Raw genomic sequence first — 19692 nt, forward strand, 5'->3', positions numbered from 1 at the left:
ATCTTTCTATGTGAACAACATATTCGTATAAAATTTTGTTCTCTTATACACTTTGTATTCATCAGTTATAAGCTATTGTTCTTTTGTGTACAGATCCATAAATTCAGAAGATATAAAGGGCTGAGAATTTTTTGGGTCATGAAATCCTGTAAAATTACGCCCACTCTATATCTTCCTCTGTGAACAACATATTCGTATGAAATTTTGTTCTCTTATACACTTTGTTTTCCTCAGTTATAAGCTATAGTTATTTTGTGTATAGATCCATAAATTCAGAAGATATAAAGGGCTGTAAATTTTTTGGGTCATGAAATCCTATAAAATTACGCCCACTCTATATCTTCCTTTGTGAACAACATATTCGTATAAAATTTTGTTCTCTTATACACATTGTTTTCCTCAGTTATAAACTATAGTTCTTTTGTTTACAGATCCATAAATTGAGAAGATATAAAGGACTGAACATTTTTTGGGTCATGAAATCCTGTAAAATTACGCCTACTCTATATCTTCCTCTGTAAACAACATATTCGTATGAACTTTTGTTCTCATATACACTTTGTTTTCCTCAGTTAAAAGCTATAGTTCTTTTGTGTACAGATCCTTAAATTGAGAAGATATAAAGGGCTGTAAATTTTTTGGGTCATGAAATCCTGTAAAATTACGCCCACTCTATATCTTCCTCTGTGAACAACATATTCGTATGAAATTTTGTTCTCTTATACACTTTGTTTTCCTCAGTTATAAGCTATAGTTCTTTTGTGTACAGATCCATAAATTGAAAAGATATAAAGGGATGAAAATTTTTTGGGTCATGAAATCCTGTAAAATTACGCCCACTCTATATCTTCCTCTGTAAACAACATATTCGTATGAAATTTTGTTTTCTTATAAACTTTGTTTTCCTCAGTTATAAGCTGTAGTTATTTTGTGTATAGATCCATAAATTGAGAAGATATAAAGGGCTGTAAATTTTTTGGGTCATGAAATCCTGTAAAATTACGCCCACTCTATATCTTCCTCTGTGAACAACATATTCGTATAAAGTTTTGTTCTCTTATACACATTCTTTTCCGCAGTTATAAACTATAGTTCTTTTGTTTACAGATCCATAAATTGAGAAGATATAAAGGGCTGAACATTTTTTGGGTCATGAAATCCTGTAAAATTACGCCCACTCTATATCTTCCTCTGTAAACAACATATTCGTATGAACTTTTGTTCTCATATACACTTTGTTTCTTTCAGTTATAAGCTATAGTTCTTTTGTGTACAGATCCTTAAATTGAGAAGATATAAAGAGCTGTAAATTTTTTGGGTCATGAAATCCTGTAAAATTACGCCCACTCTATATCTTCCTCTGTGAACAACATATTCGTATGAAATTTTGTTCTCTTATACACTTTGGTTTCCTCAGTTATAAGCTATAGTTCTTTTGTGTACAGATCCTTAAATTCAGAAGATATAAAGGGCTGAAAATTTTTTGGGTCATGAAATCCTGTAAAATTACGCCCACTCAATATCTTTCTATGTGAACAACATATTCGTATAAAATTTTGTTCTCTTATACCCTTTGTATTCATCAGTTATAAGCTATTGTTCTTTTGTGTACAGATCCATAAATTCAGAAGATATAAAGGGCTGAGAATTTTTTGGGTCATGAAATCCTGTAAAATTACGCCCACTCTATATCTTCCTCTGTGAACAACATATTCGTATGAAATTTTGTTCTCTTATACACTTTGTTTTCCTCAGTTATAAGCTATAGTTATTTTGTGTATAGATCCATAAATTCAGAAGATATAAAGGGCTGTAAATTTTTTGGGTCATGAAATCCTATAAAATTACGCCCACTCTATATCTTCCTTTGTAAACAACATATTCGTATAAAATTTTGTTCTCTTATACACATTGTTTTCCTCAGTTATAAACTATAGTTCTTTTGTTTACAGATCCATAAATTGAGAAGATATAAAGGGCTGAACATTTTTTGGGTCATGAAATCCTGTAAAATTACGCCCGCACTATATCTTCCTCTGTAAACAACATATTCGTATAAAATTTGGTTCTCTTATACACATTGTTTTCCTCAGTTATAAACTATAGTTCTTTTGTTTACAGATCCATAAATTGAGAAGATATAAAGGGCTGAACATTTTTTGGGTCATGAAATCCTGTAAAATTACGCCCACTCTATATCTTCCTCTGTAAACAATATATTCGTATGAACTTTTGTTCTCATATACACTTTGTTTTCCTCAGTTATAAGCTATAGTTGTTTTGTGTACAGATCCTTAAATTGAGAAGATATAGAGGGCTGTAAATTTTTTGGGTCATGAAATCCTGTAAAATTACGCCCACTCTATATCTTCCTCTGTGAACAACATATTCGTATGAAATTTTGTTTTCTTATACACTTTGTTTTCCTCAGTTATAAGCTATAATTCTTTTGTTTACAGATCCATAAATTGAGAAGATATAAAGGGATGAACATTTTTTGGGTCATGAAATTCTATAAAATTACGCCCACTCTATATCTTCCTCTGTAAACAACATATTCGTATGAAATTTTGTTTTCTTATAAACTTTGTTTTCCTCAGTTATAAGCTATAGTTCTTTTGTGTACAGATCCTTAAATTGAGAAGATATAAAGGGCTGTAAATTTTTTGGGTCATAAAATCGTGTAAAATTACGCCCACTCTATATCTTCCTCTGTGAACAACATATTCGTATAAAATTTGGTTCTCTTATACACTTTGTTTTCCTCAGTTATAAGCTATAGTTCTTTTGTGTACAGATCCATAAATTGAGAAGATATAAAGGGCTGTAAATTTTTTGGGTCATGAAATCCTGTAAAATTACGCCCACTCTATATATTCTTCTGTGAACAACATATTCGTTTGAACTTTTGTTCTCATATTCACTTTGTTTTCCTCAGTTATAAGCTATAGTTCTTTTGTGTACAGATCCATAAATTCAGAAGATATAAAGGGCTGAAAATTGTTTGGGTCATGAAATCCTATAAAATTACGCGCACTCTATATCTTCCTTTGTGAACAACATATTCGTATAAAATTTTGTTCTCTTATACACTTTGTATTCATCAGTTATAAGCTATAGTTCTTTTGTGTACAGATCCATAAATTAAGAAGATATAAAGGGCTGTAAATTTTTTGGGTCATGAAATCCTGTAAAATTACGCCCACTCTATATCTTCCTCTGTGAACAACATATTCGTATGAAATTTTGTTTTCTTAAAAACTTTGTTTTCCTCAGTTATAAGCTATAGTTCTTTTGTGTATAGATCCATAAATTGAGAAGATATAAAGGGCTGAAAATCTTTTGGGTCATGAAATCCTGTAAAATTACGCCCACTCTATATCTTCCTCTGTAAACAACATATTCGTATGAAATTTTGTTTTCCTTAAAACTTTGTTTTCCTCAGTTATAAGCTATAGTTCTTTTGTGTATAGATCCATAAATTGAGAAGATATAAAGGGCTGTAAATTTTTTGGGTCATGAAATCCTATAAAATTACGCCCACTCTATATCTTCCTCTGTGAACAACATATTCGTATGAAATTTTGTTCTCTTATTCACTTTGTTTTCCTAAGTTATAAGCTATAGTTCTTTTGTGTACAGATCCATAAATTGAGAAGATATAAAGGGTTGAAAAATTTTTGGGTCATGAAATCCTGTAAAATTACGCCCACTCTATATCTTCCTCTGTGAACAACATATTCGTATAAAATTTTGTTCTCTTATACACTTTGTATTCATCAGTTATAAGCTATAGTTCTTTTGTGTACAGATCCATAAATTAAGAAGATATAAAGGGCTGTAAATTTTTTGGGTCATGAAATCCTATAAAATTACGCCCACTCTATATCTTCCTTTGTGAACAACATATTCGTATAAAATTTTGTTCTCTTATACACATTGTTTTCCTCAGTTATAAACTATAGTTCTTTTGTTTACAGATCCATAAATTGAGAAGATATAAAGGGCTGAACATTTTTTGGGTCATGAAATCCTGTAAAATTACGCCCACTCTATATCATCCTCTGTAAACAACATATTCGTATGAACTTTTGTTCTCATATACACTTTGTTTTCCTCAGTTATAAGCTATGGTTCTTTTGTGTACAGATCCATAAATTGAAAAGATATAAAGGGCTGAAAATTGTTTGGGTTATGAAATCCTGTAAAATTACGCCCACTCTATATCTTCCTCTGTGAACAACATATTCGTATGAAATTTTGTTCTCTTGTACACTTTGTTTTCCTCAGTTATAAGCTATAGTTCTTTTGTGTACAGATCCATAAATTGAGAAGATATAAAGGGTTGAAAATTTTTTGTGTCATGAAATCCTGTAAAATTACGCCCACTCTATATCTTCCTCTGTAAACAACATATTCGTATGAAATTTTGTTTTCTTATAAACTTTGTTTTCCTCAGTTATAAGCTATAGTTCTTTTGTGTACAGATCCTTAAATTGAGAAGATATAAAGGGCTGTAAATTTTTTGGGTCATGAAATCCTGTAAAATTACGCCCACTCTATATCTTCCTCTGTGAACAACATATTCGTATGAAATTTTGTTCTCTTATACACTTTGTTTTCCTCAGTTATAAGCTATAGTTCTTTTGTGTACAGATCCATAAATTGAAAAGATATAAAGGGCTGAAAATTGTTTGGGTTATGAAATCCTGTAAAATTACGCCCACTCTATATCTTCCTCTGTGAACAACATATTCGTATGAAATTTTGTTCTCTTGTACACTTTGTTTTCCTCAGTTATAAGCTATAGTTCTTTTGTGTACAGATCCATAAATTGAGAAGATATAAAGGGTTGAAAATTTTTTGTGTCATGAAATCCTGTAAAATTACGCCCACTCTATATCTTCCTCTGTGAAGAATATATTCGTATAAAATTTTGTTCTCTTATACACTTTGTTTTCCTCAGTTATAAGCTATAGTTCTTTTGTGTTCAGATCCATAAATTGAAAAGATATAAAGGGCTGATATAATTCGTTGAAACTAATTTAAACGTTAAGGAACTACATAAGCAAAATTTAATTCCACTTAATATTTCTGGTTTTTGGATTTCCTCTTTTTAAATGCTGGTACAAATTTTTTGGCTTATCGAAATTAAATCAAATTATTGTTTCTGGGAGGAGGTAACCAGGCACTAACTGGTTTATTTGGAATTGGTGAGCTATCCAAAGGTTTATAAACCTGTAAATCTATAAAATGTTTACAGGGCATATTGAATTTTAAGGGTTTTTTAGGGTGTTCAGAAGGATTTGTTTTTCTGAAAGTTTTCATCGTTTGGTAATATTTATTATGTCCACACCTCAACATTTACTGACTGCACTTCATCTTATGAGCTAGTCATGTGATTATATCATATTATCTTTTTCTTTCTTTTTAGAATCAGAATTCATTCATGTATAAATTAGAAAGAAATGCTTTTGTTTCTTTTGGCAGTCATCAGAATCTTACAAGATTATAAGATCGTTCGATTTACCAAGTTATTTTGATTTTCGTTTTGAGTTACTATCTGCGAATATATGATGTTCTTTATTTAATTTCCTTTATGAAATAAGTGTAATGAATTGTCTCAATCATTACTCTGAGGGTGTTTATTCTTTCATTACTTCAGTTGGAAAAAACTGCTGTGTCTCATGAACTGTACAGTTGAATATAAATCTACTAAACTTGTCAATTACAATAATAAATTTGAAAAATGTAATGAAGCTAACATTTCCTTTACAAAAAACAATAAAAAAAAATCTACCTCTGAATCTCAAATACTATTTATCTACTGTATTTGCTATTATTTTCTCCTAACATTTTCGTGAACATTTCATCTTTCAGAGGGTATTTTTGAACCATACACCAACAATACTAGAATTTTTTTTTATACATTGCATTAAGTTTGGTGGGACGAGTATGGGAGACTAACAAATCAAAATGATATATGTTTCGTAAAGAATTGTTCATATGGTTATGAATCTATATTCAGAGAACACCTCCGGAAAAAATGATTTTTTAGGAATATTTTACAAATTTTATGCACCTCTTTAAAGTGGGCACTTCGTTAATGCATTGTTTCGCTATGTTTGTATGTTATTTGGTTTCAACCACTTATTTTTTATTGTATTCACATAAATATAAAATCAAATTATTGGAACAAATAAATAAAAATACATCTTCTCAGTACTTCGATACATAATTCCCAAAAAACTTTTAAAAATTTATAATGAATAAAATAAAAGAATACTGAAATAAAGAGTGCATTATAAAATTTTAAATAAAGAACCCCTTACTCACAATTGGGCAAAGGCCTCTGCCATTGTATACCACCGCTTCTTGTCCTTCGCTATTCTCCATGAGGATCCAGCGCACTCCGTCGTCCACCGATCTCTTTCTTTACCAACCAAGCTTGCTCTACTGTTTTGCAGGGAACAGTTAGTTAACTTAGTATGCGCCTAATGACTATCTTTCACTCTCACGATCTGTCTTGCCCACTTCCACTTGGCTCGTTTCACTATCTTGTAATGTTCTTCACCCCTATTTTTCCCTTTTGTGGCCGAAGGCTTGATTCTATCTTTCCTCATGATTCCCAGTATACTTCTCTCCTAGACTCTCTGCGTAATCTGAAGCATCTAAAAATTATTTTTGTATTGGATCTTGTTTCAGCACTACACAGAAGTATCGTTCATTGTAGAAGGATTAATAAATGAAAATGTCTTATTTTATTAACCCAAGTAAATATGTGTATGTAAATATTTGTTTGCTTATTAACTAAGTTGTTTTATTTTTATCAAAATAATCTTCAGTTATATTGTTATTTTTTTTTTTTATCGAAATTATGGTTAATAGGTTTGATTTTATCTGCCGAAGCTCGCATGTTTATTGTAGCCTGAGTCAGCAAGTGTAGTGCGAGAAGGTGACATATGTGTAGTCGAAAACTCTACCAAAATCTACCTCTGACGATGTATGAAAGTCCAAAACTAACAACTAGGTATACTATATACAGGCGGCTATGATGGATAAAGTCAAAGATATCCAGTAACTTAGGATGGAAGATTTGCGAGGAATCGGTCAAATAAAACAACTCGTCTCTTTGCCAACGTTTCGACAAATATATTGTCCTCTTCAGGGCCTGGATATTACAAATACAAAACAATTTACAGAGTCAGTAACATAGAAAAAACAGTAAAAATCAGTAATACAAAAATAAACAGTAAAATACAATAAATTCTTTATAATTATTGAAACTCACGTGGCTATGCGGGTTGGTTGAGTTACAGAAACTAAAAGCCAAAAATGGAGAAGCAGGTATATATATACAGATATAGCGGGACTTACACGGCATTACTGTAAATTGTTTTGTATTTGTAATATCCAGGCCCTGAAGAGGACAATATATTTGTCGAAACGTTGGCAAAGAGACGAGTTGTTTTATTTGACCGATTCCTCGCAAATCTTCCATCCTAAGTTTAACAATTTGCGGTCACGAAAACTATATATTCATATCCCCAGTAACCTAACCACATTTTCAATTATTGTTGCCAGCATTGCTGTTAATGTTTTATTAGTGAGAAATCCATTTTCAGCGGTAGTTTTGACATCTCTAACATAAAATTTTTGTTTTCCTAATTACTATAAGCCATATCTGACTGTTGGAATATTTGCACTGAACTGTTCTCAGTGACCACTTTTTCTAGGCAGTGTGAATTCGTCCTAAATTATATCCATAGGCAAAGTTCCGTTAGGTAGTGTCTAGTTTGATGTTAAACATCAGCTTAAATGTGTCCCCAAACTCTGAAATGAAATGGTTCTATTTGTAAAAGCATAATTTTTCCTCTGCGCATTTGTTTTTTTGTGGAGAATGACATTATATTGTCTTATGTTTCCTCTTTTTTGCACTGAGTCCAGCCGGTTTGATGGCGTTTATTTTAATTTACTGCCTTTTCTTGCTTTTAATAAATTCTTTAATTATTAACTTGCCAAAGCCAAGAACTCAAATTTTCCTTCATTTCGTGCTTCTATAATATGCGAATGCAGTTCTCGAGCTTTTGCAGTACTTCAATTGGGAAGCTTTCACTTATTGAACTTTTTAACTTACTTCTATTCTTCAGTGTTTCTCCTGTTTTACTTATTCGGTGACTTGCTTTCCTTACAATTTTGCCTTGGGTATATACAATAAGTTACACATACTTTAATTAGTCATGGACTGATGTTACTTTTCTTAATCCATTTAGATGTATCCTTGAATGGTCCAGTTGGTTAGCGGAAATCGAGAACTTTTGCACATTGCCTAAAAAACCATTTAGTATTCGTTACTTAATAGATGCTTCAGTTTGTTGCATCTACATACTCCTTATTTATATAATTAATATAATTCACTTGACTTTTGTGTAGAAATAAGGTCTTAGCAAGTGCATTACCATTTTATTCCCTGGGTGACTAGGAACCTATTGTCCTTCGAGTTTCTAACCTCTATCAACTAGGCTATAGCACATTTCTTGGTCTTCAACATTCAAGAATTAATGAATGGAAGAGTGTAGTTAATCGCCGTAAAGATCACGACTTTGCTTTTTTCTGGCAACCTGTTGCATTTCTCGCTCCATATTCACTTATTCATGCTGGGTCTAAACTATTGCCCTTGAACCCACAGCAACTTCTCTTCAGATAAACCATTTTAGAAGAAGCCTTCAGAAATGTCTTCGTGGTTAGCAGTAGGTGTATAAACTCGACGCGAGAAAGAATGCTTTTTTTCTCTTTTTTTAAAGTAATTAACTAGTTTATTTTTTGTATTTCGTTACCAAAAGAAAAATAAAAAATGTTTAAATTGGATTTTGCCAAAAAATACTTTACAGATAAAAGCAAAAACGATCATGTGCGTACAATGTAGTCTGCTCTCACGTCTTCGCTGCATTTTTAATATTAAGAAATTATTAACATAAATTTTTCTTGGGATTTTTTGTAAATTACCGAAATGCTGAAGTAAGATGTTAGCTGTACAGAATCACTCAGCTTCGAATTCTACCATCATAAATTTTATTACTTTTAATTTTTTCTCGCTCTTAATTACACCTTGTTGTGCTAAAGAGAAATACTTAATTTACGTGGCAAGTAATAATTTTAAGTGGTAGAGTATGAAGTTTGTATAATTATGTGTTTAGATGAACAATCTTATCTATATATATTAAGTCTCCATATTTCCATTTCCCTCCCATTTTGTTCCCATTTGGAACCAGCTATATTAACACTTTAGTTCTGACATACGACCAAGTGGAAGAAGAAGACAGCTCTTTACCTCCAATCACTGATGGCTTTCATAGCAGATTACCGCCTGGCATACTCCCGCATGGCCTGCCTAAAGTTAAGGAAGTCGAGCCAGCAATTACTAATGTGGAAACTGAACCTAAAAAGGAAGTTAAACCAAGTAAGTACTCTTTCAAGTAGATTAATTTATTGATGTATTGATTTATTGTCTACAGCTTCATTACTTTTCGTTCTACAAAAATGTTTTTCCACCATAAATATATCCTTTTTCTATTTTGATTAAATATTGTTTTTATTCATTATTACATTTAGTTATAATACAGTTCTCAGTTACTGTCTAGTGGTTGAGATATTTTTATTCTTTAATTCATTTTTCCAAATCTTAGAAATTTTGAAAGAATGTATTAAACTGTCCACAACAGAAGTAAGGAATTTTTAAAGTACTTCTATATATCTTGACTCCGACAGTTTTAGTTCGAAAACGTCGAAGGAATCCTTTCAACACTCTTTAATAGTCGATCCCTTACTGAGGCAAATTATTATACATTTGCTGATGTTAATGTTAGATCCTTTTCTAATGTTGATAACATTTGTAACTTAAAGAGAATTTGTAGGGAATTCTCTCTTTGTAAATCTTGGCAATGAACTCTGAACAAGAATCTTTAAGAGAAACAAGGTTTTTTTTGATAGCGATAAAAAAAATATATTTTCCGTAAATTGTATTCTTTTTGTAGGTATGCTTGAAAAAACGCCCTTTACACCAGAAAGAGTCCACACTAGGAAAATTGAATACTCATTTTCATCCTTCAAAGTTTGGCTTAAGCAAAAAGGATGTATATTAGTATAGTGGCTAAATCAGGCTCTTTACCTCGCGTAATCATTACCGAATCTACCAGTGGGTACTGATGCTAAAGTGTGAACCACTATACGATATTCTTCTTTTTAGAAGTGTTCGTGACAATTCACAATATGGAATCATCATTTCTAGGGAACTGTAACACAAATAAGGCTGGCAGATTGAGATGGCTATGTATCTTCCCTTTTGTTTCAAGTAGTTTGGCTAAGAAGACATTCAACTTTAAGAGGCTTCTGCGGAAAGGTTCAGAGAAGGAGGCCATGTTGTGGATCTTGGGTCAGCCACTGAATGAACTTACCGGTTTTTTTTTTTTTTGCTAATTAGGGCAATGAGGTATCTGGTGCAATAGGTCTGCTGTAGTTTTATCATGAGAGCCAATTAAGCCAAAATAGGTTAGAAAGCAAAGGCATGCTTAGTTCTTTCCACAGCTTGTGAATTCTTCCCATCTCGTAATGTCTAAATTTTAGTTACAACCATTTAGACACCTTGGACCCTCCAATAATTTTCAGTTATTTATAATTTTAATTCTTTTTAGTTCGGGAACTAAGCGAGGATGAAAAGATGACTGTGATATTAAGCGAAGATTTTCAAAGATTTATAGATAGAAGCGGACGTATTATGGAACGAGCGCTGTCTGAATCCGTAGATATCTACACAGATTATACTGGGGCCCTTGATGATGATGATTTAAAGTATGTTAAGTTCTAAAATAATTTAAATTTTTTAAATTATTTAAATTTTTAGAAGTTAATTTTTAATAATTTTCTAGTTTTAAAGATAATTTTTGCGTTAGAATTAATGCAGCTATATTTGTTTCTAGTGATGATAAATCCATGAGTCAACTTTCGGCCAGTCGCATATTTTCGGAAGAGAGGTGGTCTCGCGGCCGATGTGTAACTAGCATTGATTGGTGTCCGTCTTATCCTGAACTCTTACTTGCTTCTTATCATTCCTCGTCTGAATCTGTACACGATCCTGACGGTGTTTGCTTAGTTTGGAATGTTAAATTCAAGAAGACCAGTCCCGAATATGTCTTGCACTGTCAATCAACAGTTCTTTCAGCCACGTTCGCAAAGTAAGTGTTATACGAAAAAAGTTAATATTTTATTTTCAATTAGTTACAAAAGATATTGTAAATAGTTTAAATAAATTCATTAATGAATCATAATCAAGCGCTTTTTAAAATCCGAATTGAAGTATTGGCCCCGAGCGCAGCGAGGCAGTTAGGCATCCATAGAATGTTTAATGTTATAATGTTGATTGATACTACAAAATTTAAATTAAATTAAATTTTAAAAAAAATATATGTATTAATTTAAAATTCTATAATTAATAAAAGTAGAAATAGATGATTAGATTGTTAAGTTAAAATCAGAACACAGTAATAACTAATTTATTTACGATTTTTCTGCTTGTAGATTTCATCCAAACCTAATTCTTGGAGGAACCTATTCTGGTCAAGTAGTACTTTGGGACAACCGGGTTCAGAAAAGAACACCAATTCAAAGAACGCCATTGTCAGCCACCGCACACACAGTAACAAAATTTTTTAATACAATTATCACTAATATTGTGAATTATGTAGAAGCAAGATAAGATTACTTTTTTATAGACTATCATTTAAAAATAGATCTTTTAATTATGTACTTTCTACTTTAAAAAGATTTAATCTGAAGCCCAAACTAAAGATTATTTTTAGCTTTGCTAGGTAAGATAAATAACATTAAACACATTAAAGAGTATTGCACATAATAGTAATAACTAAATGATTCCTTTAGGGGGATCTTCCACATCTATTTCTCTTAAAAATTTGGGGTCCAGTACTTTTGGGGAGAATATCTTATTCTTCAGCATTTGCAGAAGCTCCTACAGAGAGAAAATCTAAGTGTTATTTTTATATTCTATGTTACACTGAGCTGAGTTATTATTTTGTGACTATATTAGCAAGAATTTGGTCGGTAATTAACTCAAATTTTTCACCTACGTTTCGACAAAATAGTCTTCTTCAGAGTCTGTGTTGTATTTTAAACATTAATTACTTAATATTACAATATTCATTAAAATAATTATTAAAAATAAATATTATATGCGTTGTATTATAGATCATAAAGCGATGAAGTCCTTTTAATCACAATAATAAAGTAGATGGACCTAAGCTGTTGGAACCCTCCATCCATCTTGATTTATATAACTAGACTAATACGTTGCTCGATTCCTGCCTCAAATTAATTTCTGTTAATAACATTTAGTTAGAACGGTCAACTCTGAATGAATGTCAGGAATGAAACACTAAATGTGAATGCGAAGTTAATGTCTTTATTCTGTTTATCCGTCAACCTGAACGGTCACATTCAATGATTTTCTTCCTTTTAATCCGTGATGGCCATTTTTTTTTAATAAAAAATTATTTTTACTTAATCTGGCGTATATTATTTTCGACATGGAATATATATACCATATAAGAGAAAAACCTCTTTTTGAGGATTACAGCAGTAGTGATGGTTTCGTCACCTATTAATCTTGACCTTATGTCGCCAATCCCATTTTACCTCACCCATCCACAAATTATAAAAAAAATATTAGTTTTATATTATTAAAATAAATATAATAAAGAAAGTGAAGTTTATTATTCCTGTAGTTCGGAAAGTAGATGAGTATACCAGGATTTTGCTGTGCAAATCTTTTTTATCAAGTTGATTTACATTATGGCAATACAAAATTTTAAAAAAATTTCAGCATCCAGTCTACTGTATGAACGTTGTTGGAACTCCAAATGCACATAATTTAATTTCCGTATCAACTGATGGCCGACTTTGTTCCTGGTCATTAGATATGTTGTCTCAACCTCAAGAAACTTTGGACCTTCAATATAAACAATCAAAGACTATTGCTGTTACTGCTCTTGATCTACCTTACAACGATGTCAATAATCTCGTACTTGGTTCAGAAGAAGGACAAGTGTATTCAGGTTTGCAATTACATATTTTTATGATATGACGATTTTTATTGGTACATTTGTATGCCATAAAATATAACATTTTTTATCAATGATATTTTCCTTCAGAACTTGCCTTTTTTTTCTTTAAATCCGACTGATTTTGGATGTTCATTCACCTTCAGAAATAGATTCAAAGTTTACATTTATGCAGTGACAAAATAATCAAAATCTACATCTACAGTAATACGGATACATCACGACATCTACATTTTAGTTCATAATTTTTTTTTTTTTCTTTAAAAGATGTTTTTATTTAATATACAGCTTGCCGCCATGGCACAAAGGCAGGAGTGACAGACATTTACGATGGTCACCAGGGTCCCATCACCGGAATCAATACTCACAAAGTGCAAGGTCCTGTTGACTATTCGCATCTTTTCCTTACGTCATCCTTTGATTGGACTATTAAACTATGGAACATGAAGGTTGGTAAAATAGAATTTTGTACTAAAAAACAAAATTGTCATTGTAGTGACCGTCTCTGGCCACAGTACATGAAGGATTTGTAGATGTAAAGCTGACAAATTGGGCTTAATATTTTTTAGATCGCACCAATTATCACTTAGAATTTCAGTGTTTTCTAAAGAATATACTAGGAACAAACTTTCCTACTTTGAAATCAATATTTAGATTGTAAAAAATTATAAGAAAGAAAGCAAAAATTACACATTAAATACGAATTTTCTTAACTAGTATTTTTTTAGAATTTGAATTGATACAGTCTTTAAACTTACTTGAAATTAACTAATTTGTCTTATAACAAGTATGTTTTGCAAAAGATGATCAATAAATGTGAATTTTATTTTCTAATAACGTAGGAAAATAAACCAGTGTACAGTTTTGAGGACAATGGAGACTACATTTGTGATGTTGCATGGTCTCCTGTTCATCCCTCAGTGTTTGCAGCCGTTGATGGTAATGGCCGTTTAGACATTTGGGACCTAAATTCTGAAACTGAAACACCGTGTGCCAGTACTATCGTTGAACCTGGAGGTCTTAATAGGTTAGGGTGGACACAATCTGGATCTGACATTGCTGTTGGCGATCATGATGGCAGGGTTCATCTTTATCAACTTTCTGAGGTAACCGTAGTTTTTTTTCGCTAATTTTGACTTGTTCGTTCGTGTAATAAATTCAATTTGACCGTTAAGACATATTTTATACGAACTATTATTTGTCATTTATTGACATTCGAGCCTTTGACTTTTTTTTAATTCCACACTTCTCGCAAAAAAAATTGTTAAACATAATTGGAGATATTAAAAAAATTCCTAGTGACAAAAATTTTTTTTCGAAAAATCTCAGTTTAGAGAGGTCCCTGGGAGATGATTTGCTTTTCTTAGAATAAACACTACTTTAGAGATCTCCGATTCGAATCCCGCGAATAGACTCCTATTTCTTAGACAAAATATTAATAGTAAATTGTATTAGTGGGACGTTAAGCCTCGTCTGAAAAAATGGCTATTACTTTAATTTAACCCAACTAAAATTCATTTTGGGTTATTTATAATTATTGTCTTGTTTTTACACTTTATATATGTATACATATTTGGGGAAAAAATAATATAACTTAGGGAACATTGAGTTTATTGAGAATTCACACCAAACTATTTCAGTTCAATTAAATTGTATGGCTCAGTTGATTATTGACTTATTTCGTTCTTTGTTGCATTAGATGGGCTAGCATACGACACGTACACAAATGTTTTATTAGGAGATTCTCTAGCGCTTGTAAACGATTGATGATCATAGAATAAACTGGCATTGAATACAAACTTTTATTAGCGTGCACGATTCAAGACATTGGTGTTCTTTCCTTTGGTAAAAACTTTGTGCAGATTTGGATTATTTATCGATATCGAATTCTCACTAGGAATAAATGTTACTATCATATTTGGGGTGTCATGGATGTTACTTATTAAACCCAAATAATAATAATAATAATAATAATAATAATAATAATAATAAAAATAACAATAACAATAATAATAATAATATGAATTCCTAAAAATGAGTAAATATGTGCTTAATTTTTGTCGCAAGCATTTTTGGCAACCTCGACATGACGAGTGGAATAAGTTATTAGTAACTCTTCAAGAATTGAAGGACAACCAGGCAGATGAAGAAATGTACAAAATCAGCCTCAGTTCAGGACCAAGTAGTCTGTCCTCTTTTGTATCTAGATAAATAAGTATTAACTTTGAATATGGAAAATAAATATCCATTGGTGGATATTGTTTATTGTTTAATACCGATGGCAATGAAGTGGCGTAGAGTATATTATTGTTGTAAATTTACTTTCTCGAATTACATATTGCGCTTGAGTTAATACTGCACTGTTGCTAGAGGTTTTTTAAAATATTTTTTGTAAAGGAATTATTAAATACAGAAGAAAGAAGACAGCAATAATTGTAATGCTGCTTCTTGAATTTCTTATCGAAGAGTATTTTATTTATTTATGTTTCATTTGCGAGATGTAAATATCATATTTTGTAAACTTTTAATTCTAAGTTAAATTATTTCATGTTTTTGTTATTAACGAAAAAATATTGGAAATAAAAAGCAAAAGCTTTGCATAATGCTTTTTGTTATTAATCTCATAATACATTTTTTGTTTTTCATTTGATAATTATTATTATTGTAAATGTTCATTAAATTTATTTTTTGTAGTATACATGCAAACGTCTGGCCACTTATCTCTGCTTAATTTTTGTTTTCTCTTTTAGCAGGAGGAAGTGTACGATCGTGTTAGATTTTCGGAGTACAGTTGTGCAGTTCCCCGAACACGAAAAAAAGAGTTATTAACACTAGTTAGTGGGTTAACAGAACATGTTTTTCCAAATTGATGTAAATATTTAGACAGATTTTTTTAATTTAAGACACGACAACATATGGGGTCACTAGTAGCAACCTTACTAAGTGCACAACTCGTGACAATATTGAGGTTTGTAGGAAGAGAAACTCTAATGGGAGCAATCCGGACTTAACCACAGCTTACTGAGTCCCATAAATACCTCTGAGCGTACGTATCTTATGCTTCATTATTGGGGTTAGGTGACATCTGAGGTCGATGTCTCTAGTCTTCATGATACTGACAACCATAATCATGGCGTTAATTGAATACGCGTATGAAATAAGTTGATTAAAGTGCGTGAGCTTTGTGCTCTTATTAGGGATTTTTTTTTGCTCCTTTTATCTGTAAGCTTTAAGTTTCCATACATTCAATATTCTTTTGCTTTGAGGCACAAAAGGTAATTTAATGTACTTAAACCTCCCACAATTAAGACAAGTTCATTAATTATAAATAATTTCAATTTAATTATAAATAAATAAAGCTGCATAACAAATAAATGCTTTATTAAGTAACTGTTAAATGTTTTAATTAACTAACATAAACCTTGAATTTATTCTTATAAATTAGGTCGTAAAAATTCTAGAACTTCTTCAATTTCTTTGTGAATAATTAAGTACGTAGGAAATATTTAAAATTTACTTCTTTAAATATTCATGAATATCTGTATTGATAAACGTTTTCTTCTTTTCAGTCAAAGAATGCTCCAAATATTCCAGCTTCCTAGTCATTCTCTTCAAATAAGCCGCATTTCTTTTCTGAAAATTAATTAGGAAAATTTACTGATAAAATTAAACACTTAATTTTGGGTTCATTTTCAAAAAGATTGCGACTCACCTTCAGTATCATAATTTCTTCATTAAATTTTGGTATCAAGTTTTTTCTCTCGCTTATTTTCACTTGCAACTGCAATATGTTACTACGCAACTGAGTTTTCTTAGCTTCCAGAGATTTCTTCATTTCTACTAAATTCTTAATATTGTCGACGTCAGTTTCATTTTCCCCTGTAGTAGCATAATTTTTACAGATCGATAAATTGAATAAAGAGAAGAAAGTACTTTCGAGAATTTGGTAACAAATTCAATTTATTGAAGCTAATTAGTGATTTGCGACTTAGCTATGCAATATGAATGCGCTCGATAATACTTCCATACTAGTTCCTGTAGCAACGATTTAATATAAGCTTCATAAAAATTACAACAATCAACTGTTTGCGAATCAATAACATCCGACATAAATGTCATTTTGTGCATGGAAAACTATTCCACTGCCTGGTATTAACTTTAACAGTTTATTTTATTACTATTTGTTACAACTCCCCAAAACCAACTTTCAAATTCTGGAGGTCACACCAATCAATCACTCCAGTTAAATATTTTTCTGAAAGCTAATTTAAGTACTTATCTAAAATAAAATAAAAAATACAGACTTTTCACTCTCAGAAATATTTATGCCACACAATAAACCGAAACAGAACTTAAGAGGAGAATTTAATTTGAATTCTTCAATCCCTAAGAACCTTGGAAAAATGTTTCGAATAAATTTAGTAACCCTCGGAAATGGCAGTGGTTAAAAAAAAAATTACAATAATTTTGAAAAAAAAATCGCTAAAAACGAAGTAATCGTAACGTAAAGAGACATACTAATCGACCGACTTTCTTTGAATTAGGAATATTCCTTACATATTAACTTCCTATTAATGTACAAGGACGAAATAGTACTTACATTGAAAGGACACTTTACAGAGAAATGTGACTGCCTCTCTTTCCAAAGTGCCTTTCAATGAATTTTCCTGGAAAATGTATCAAATAAAAATTAATGTTTAGCAGTCTGCAGTAAATGAACCAAACTTAGAGAATTTTGTTGATTTTGTTTTATTTCAAGAGAACGTTAACTACTAAGAGAAAGATTTCAGGTTGACTGTAATTGTCAGAATGCATATTTCAGTCCTACGATCGCCTCTAAACATCGTACCCACGCTCACAAACTCACAGAGAAAGAGCGAGACCCTAGTTCGTAGTAAGGGAATCTCGAAATGGATATTTCCCGATAAAACTCAATATCGAAATTCTGCATGATCAAAATCCGTTCTCTTTTCAGGGGGCAAGAGTAAGTTGAAAAATCTGCTAGGGACACTCAAATGGCTTACTTTTACCGCAATTTTTTTTGAAACTGAGATTTTGTATTTAAAAAAAATTCACTTCAGTATTACATATGTTTAGTGCTTTACAGTAGTAAACTGGCACTTGTTACTGTTGCTAGGGTTCAGAGGCTCTTATCCCTGAAGCGAAGACAATGAACCACGGTCTCACGCACCGTTTCCTCATATCACGCAAAGGTGGTGATGGTATGCACTCGGGTGATATTTAAGTGCCCATCCATAAATTATGCACTAGAATATTAAATGCTTTTTTCCCTGAACTAACAATTGTAGTGTCCTAATTGGAGTAAAGTTCACTCTTGGCCTGAAGTTATTGTCTCACTTCCATGCAGACCTCTCCTTTTCCCTCAGCCTCCGTACTGAATTTCTTCCTGATAATCCCATCATAATATCCTTTCGATACTGCAGGGGCAAGTCCCCACAGAAGGATTAACGCACTAGAACACGTTCAACAGCTTTTTCGCAACTCTCAATCCAAAAGAGATATCAAAGAATAGATGATCCAGTTGTCTTATGAATTTTTATTCCAATTTAAGAGCCCCAACTGCCTTTAAATCTCCCTGACTTTCAAAGATCCTTTCCGTAATGTTTGTGTTGAAGGAATCATTTTCGCAAAAATATTAAAATAAATGTACTTCATCGCAGAAAGAGAAAGCTAGTGAGATATAATACATTATTTTACTAGCTCTGATTTTCTACATAACAATTTCATTATTTGAAGAATTAGTCATACTTCTTACATATCTCGTTTAATTTGTTTTTATGTAAATCCATTCTCTTGAATAAAAGACTCATTGTGAGGTTTTCTTTGTCGTTAACTACTGTCGCCTGTCGACGGCTTGTTTTAAATTCGTCGATCTTGCATTCCATCACCTACAAGTAATACATCCTTGAAAAATAGTGATTTGAAATTTTGCATTATCTAATGCCACATAAATGCCTTTAGGAACTTATTAGTCTCTAAAGAATGTCAAAATAGATCTTGCAATAATGGTAACTGTCAGTTACAGATATTGAACATTTGTTAACAGCCACATTCACTTTATTAATATTGAGTTAAGGGTACCACTATTTCCCTTTGGACTTTATTGCTTTCAAAAATATAATTATTTATTTTAGTTGAAAGAATAGAATTTTTATGATTTAATACGGCACTTTCCTCTTGTAGTCTGCTGTTAGTAGTAAAATCTAGTAGACAAAAAAGACACATAATACGATTAAATAGACGCATTAATTAAAACAAATAATAAGACGGTTAAAAAAATCAGAATTTTTTTTTTACCATCCTGTCGATTTAATTTTAGTTTATTAAGTTTTACGGCCAATTTACTGTGGTCAGCAATTATGTGTTTTTCAGTTTCTTCTCTTTTTGATAAGATCATAAAATTCATTTTAATATGATTTTCATCCTCTGATAGAACCATAATTAACAATTCTTTTTTTTTTGTTTTAATGTAAATTTCCTTTCTAATTTGAAGTTGTAAGCTCGTACGTTTAAAAAACATCAATAGAAGGTTATTGAGGTG

The 19692-nt window shown here is 31.4% G+C and overlaps 2 protein-coding genes and 1 long non-coding RNA gene across 30 annotated transcripts in view; 1 reads left to right on the forward strand and 2 right to left on the reverse strand.

Moving 5' to 3' along the window:
• Positions 1-15734, forward strand: part of sw (cytoplasmic dynein 1 intermediate chain short wing) — a 36540-nt gene extending 20806 nt beyond the window's left edge. For 18 of the 28 annotated variants that reach the window (XM_074113579.1, XM_074113569.1, XM_074113644.1 and 15 more), the window contains 8 exons: positions 9290-9460; positions 10692-10848; positions 10977-11231; positions 11575-11692; positions 12893-13124; positions 13419-13579; positions 13973-14236; positions 15198-15734. In XM_074113579.1, coding sequence (XP_073969680.1) covers positions 9290-9460; positions 10692-10848; positions 10977-11231; positions 11575-11692; positions 12893-13124; positions 13419-13579; positions 13973-14236; positions 15198-15341 — 1502 coding nt within the window. In that variant the 3' untranslated portion in view covers positions 15342-15734. Of the gene's footprint in view, positions 1-9289; positions 9461-10691; positions 10849-10976; positions 11232-11574; positions 11693-12892; positions 13125-13418; positions 13580-13972; positions 14237-14829 lie in introns of all 28 variants that reach the window. The other 10 variants (XM_074113588.1, XM_074113626.1, XM_074113637.1 and 7 more) reach the window with 2 other exon arrangements.
• LOC141447220 (uncharacterized) overlaps positions 1-19692 on the reverse strand; it is a 111093-nt gene that overhangs the window by 38856 nt on the left and 52545 nt on the right. The gene's annotated exons all lie outside the window — the stretch shown is intronic.
• LOC141447097 (uncharacterized) lies at positions 16495-19671 on the reverse strand. The gene is made up of 5 exons (XM_074114302.1): positions 19449-19671; positions 19233-19354; positions 18907-19039; positions 16843-17009; positions 16495-16763 (listed from the first exon to the last, which is right to left on the reverse strand). Exons 1-5 carry the CDS (start codon positions 19669-19671, stop codon positions 16644-16646), a joined length of 765 nt encoding a protein of 254 aa, XP_073970403.1. The 3' UTR covers positions 16495-16643.

The sequence above is a fragment of the Rhodnius prolixus genome, unplaced genomic scaffold (assembly GCF_049639745.1).
Source record: "Rhodnius prolixus isolate KJV_2025 unplaced genomic scaffold, Rpr scaffold_1, whole genome shotgun sequence".
NCBI lineage: Eukaryota > Metazoa > Arthropoda > Insecta > Hemiptera > Reduviidae > Rhodnius > Rhodnius prolixus.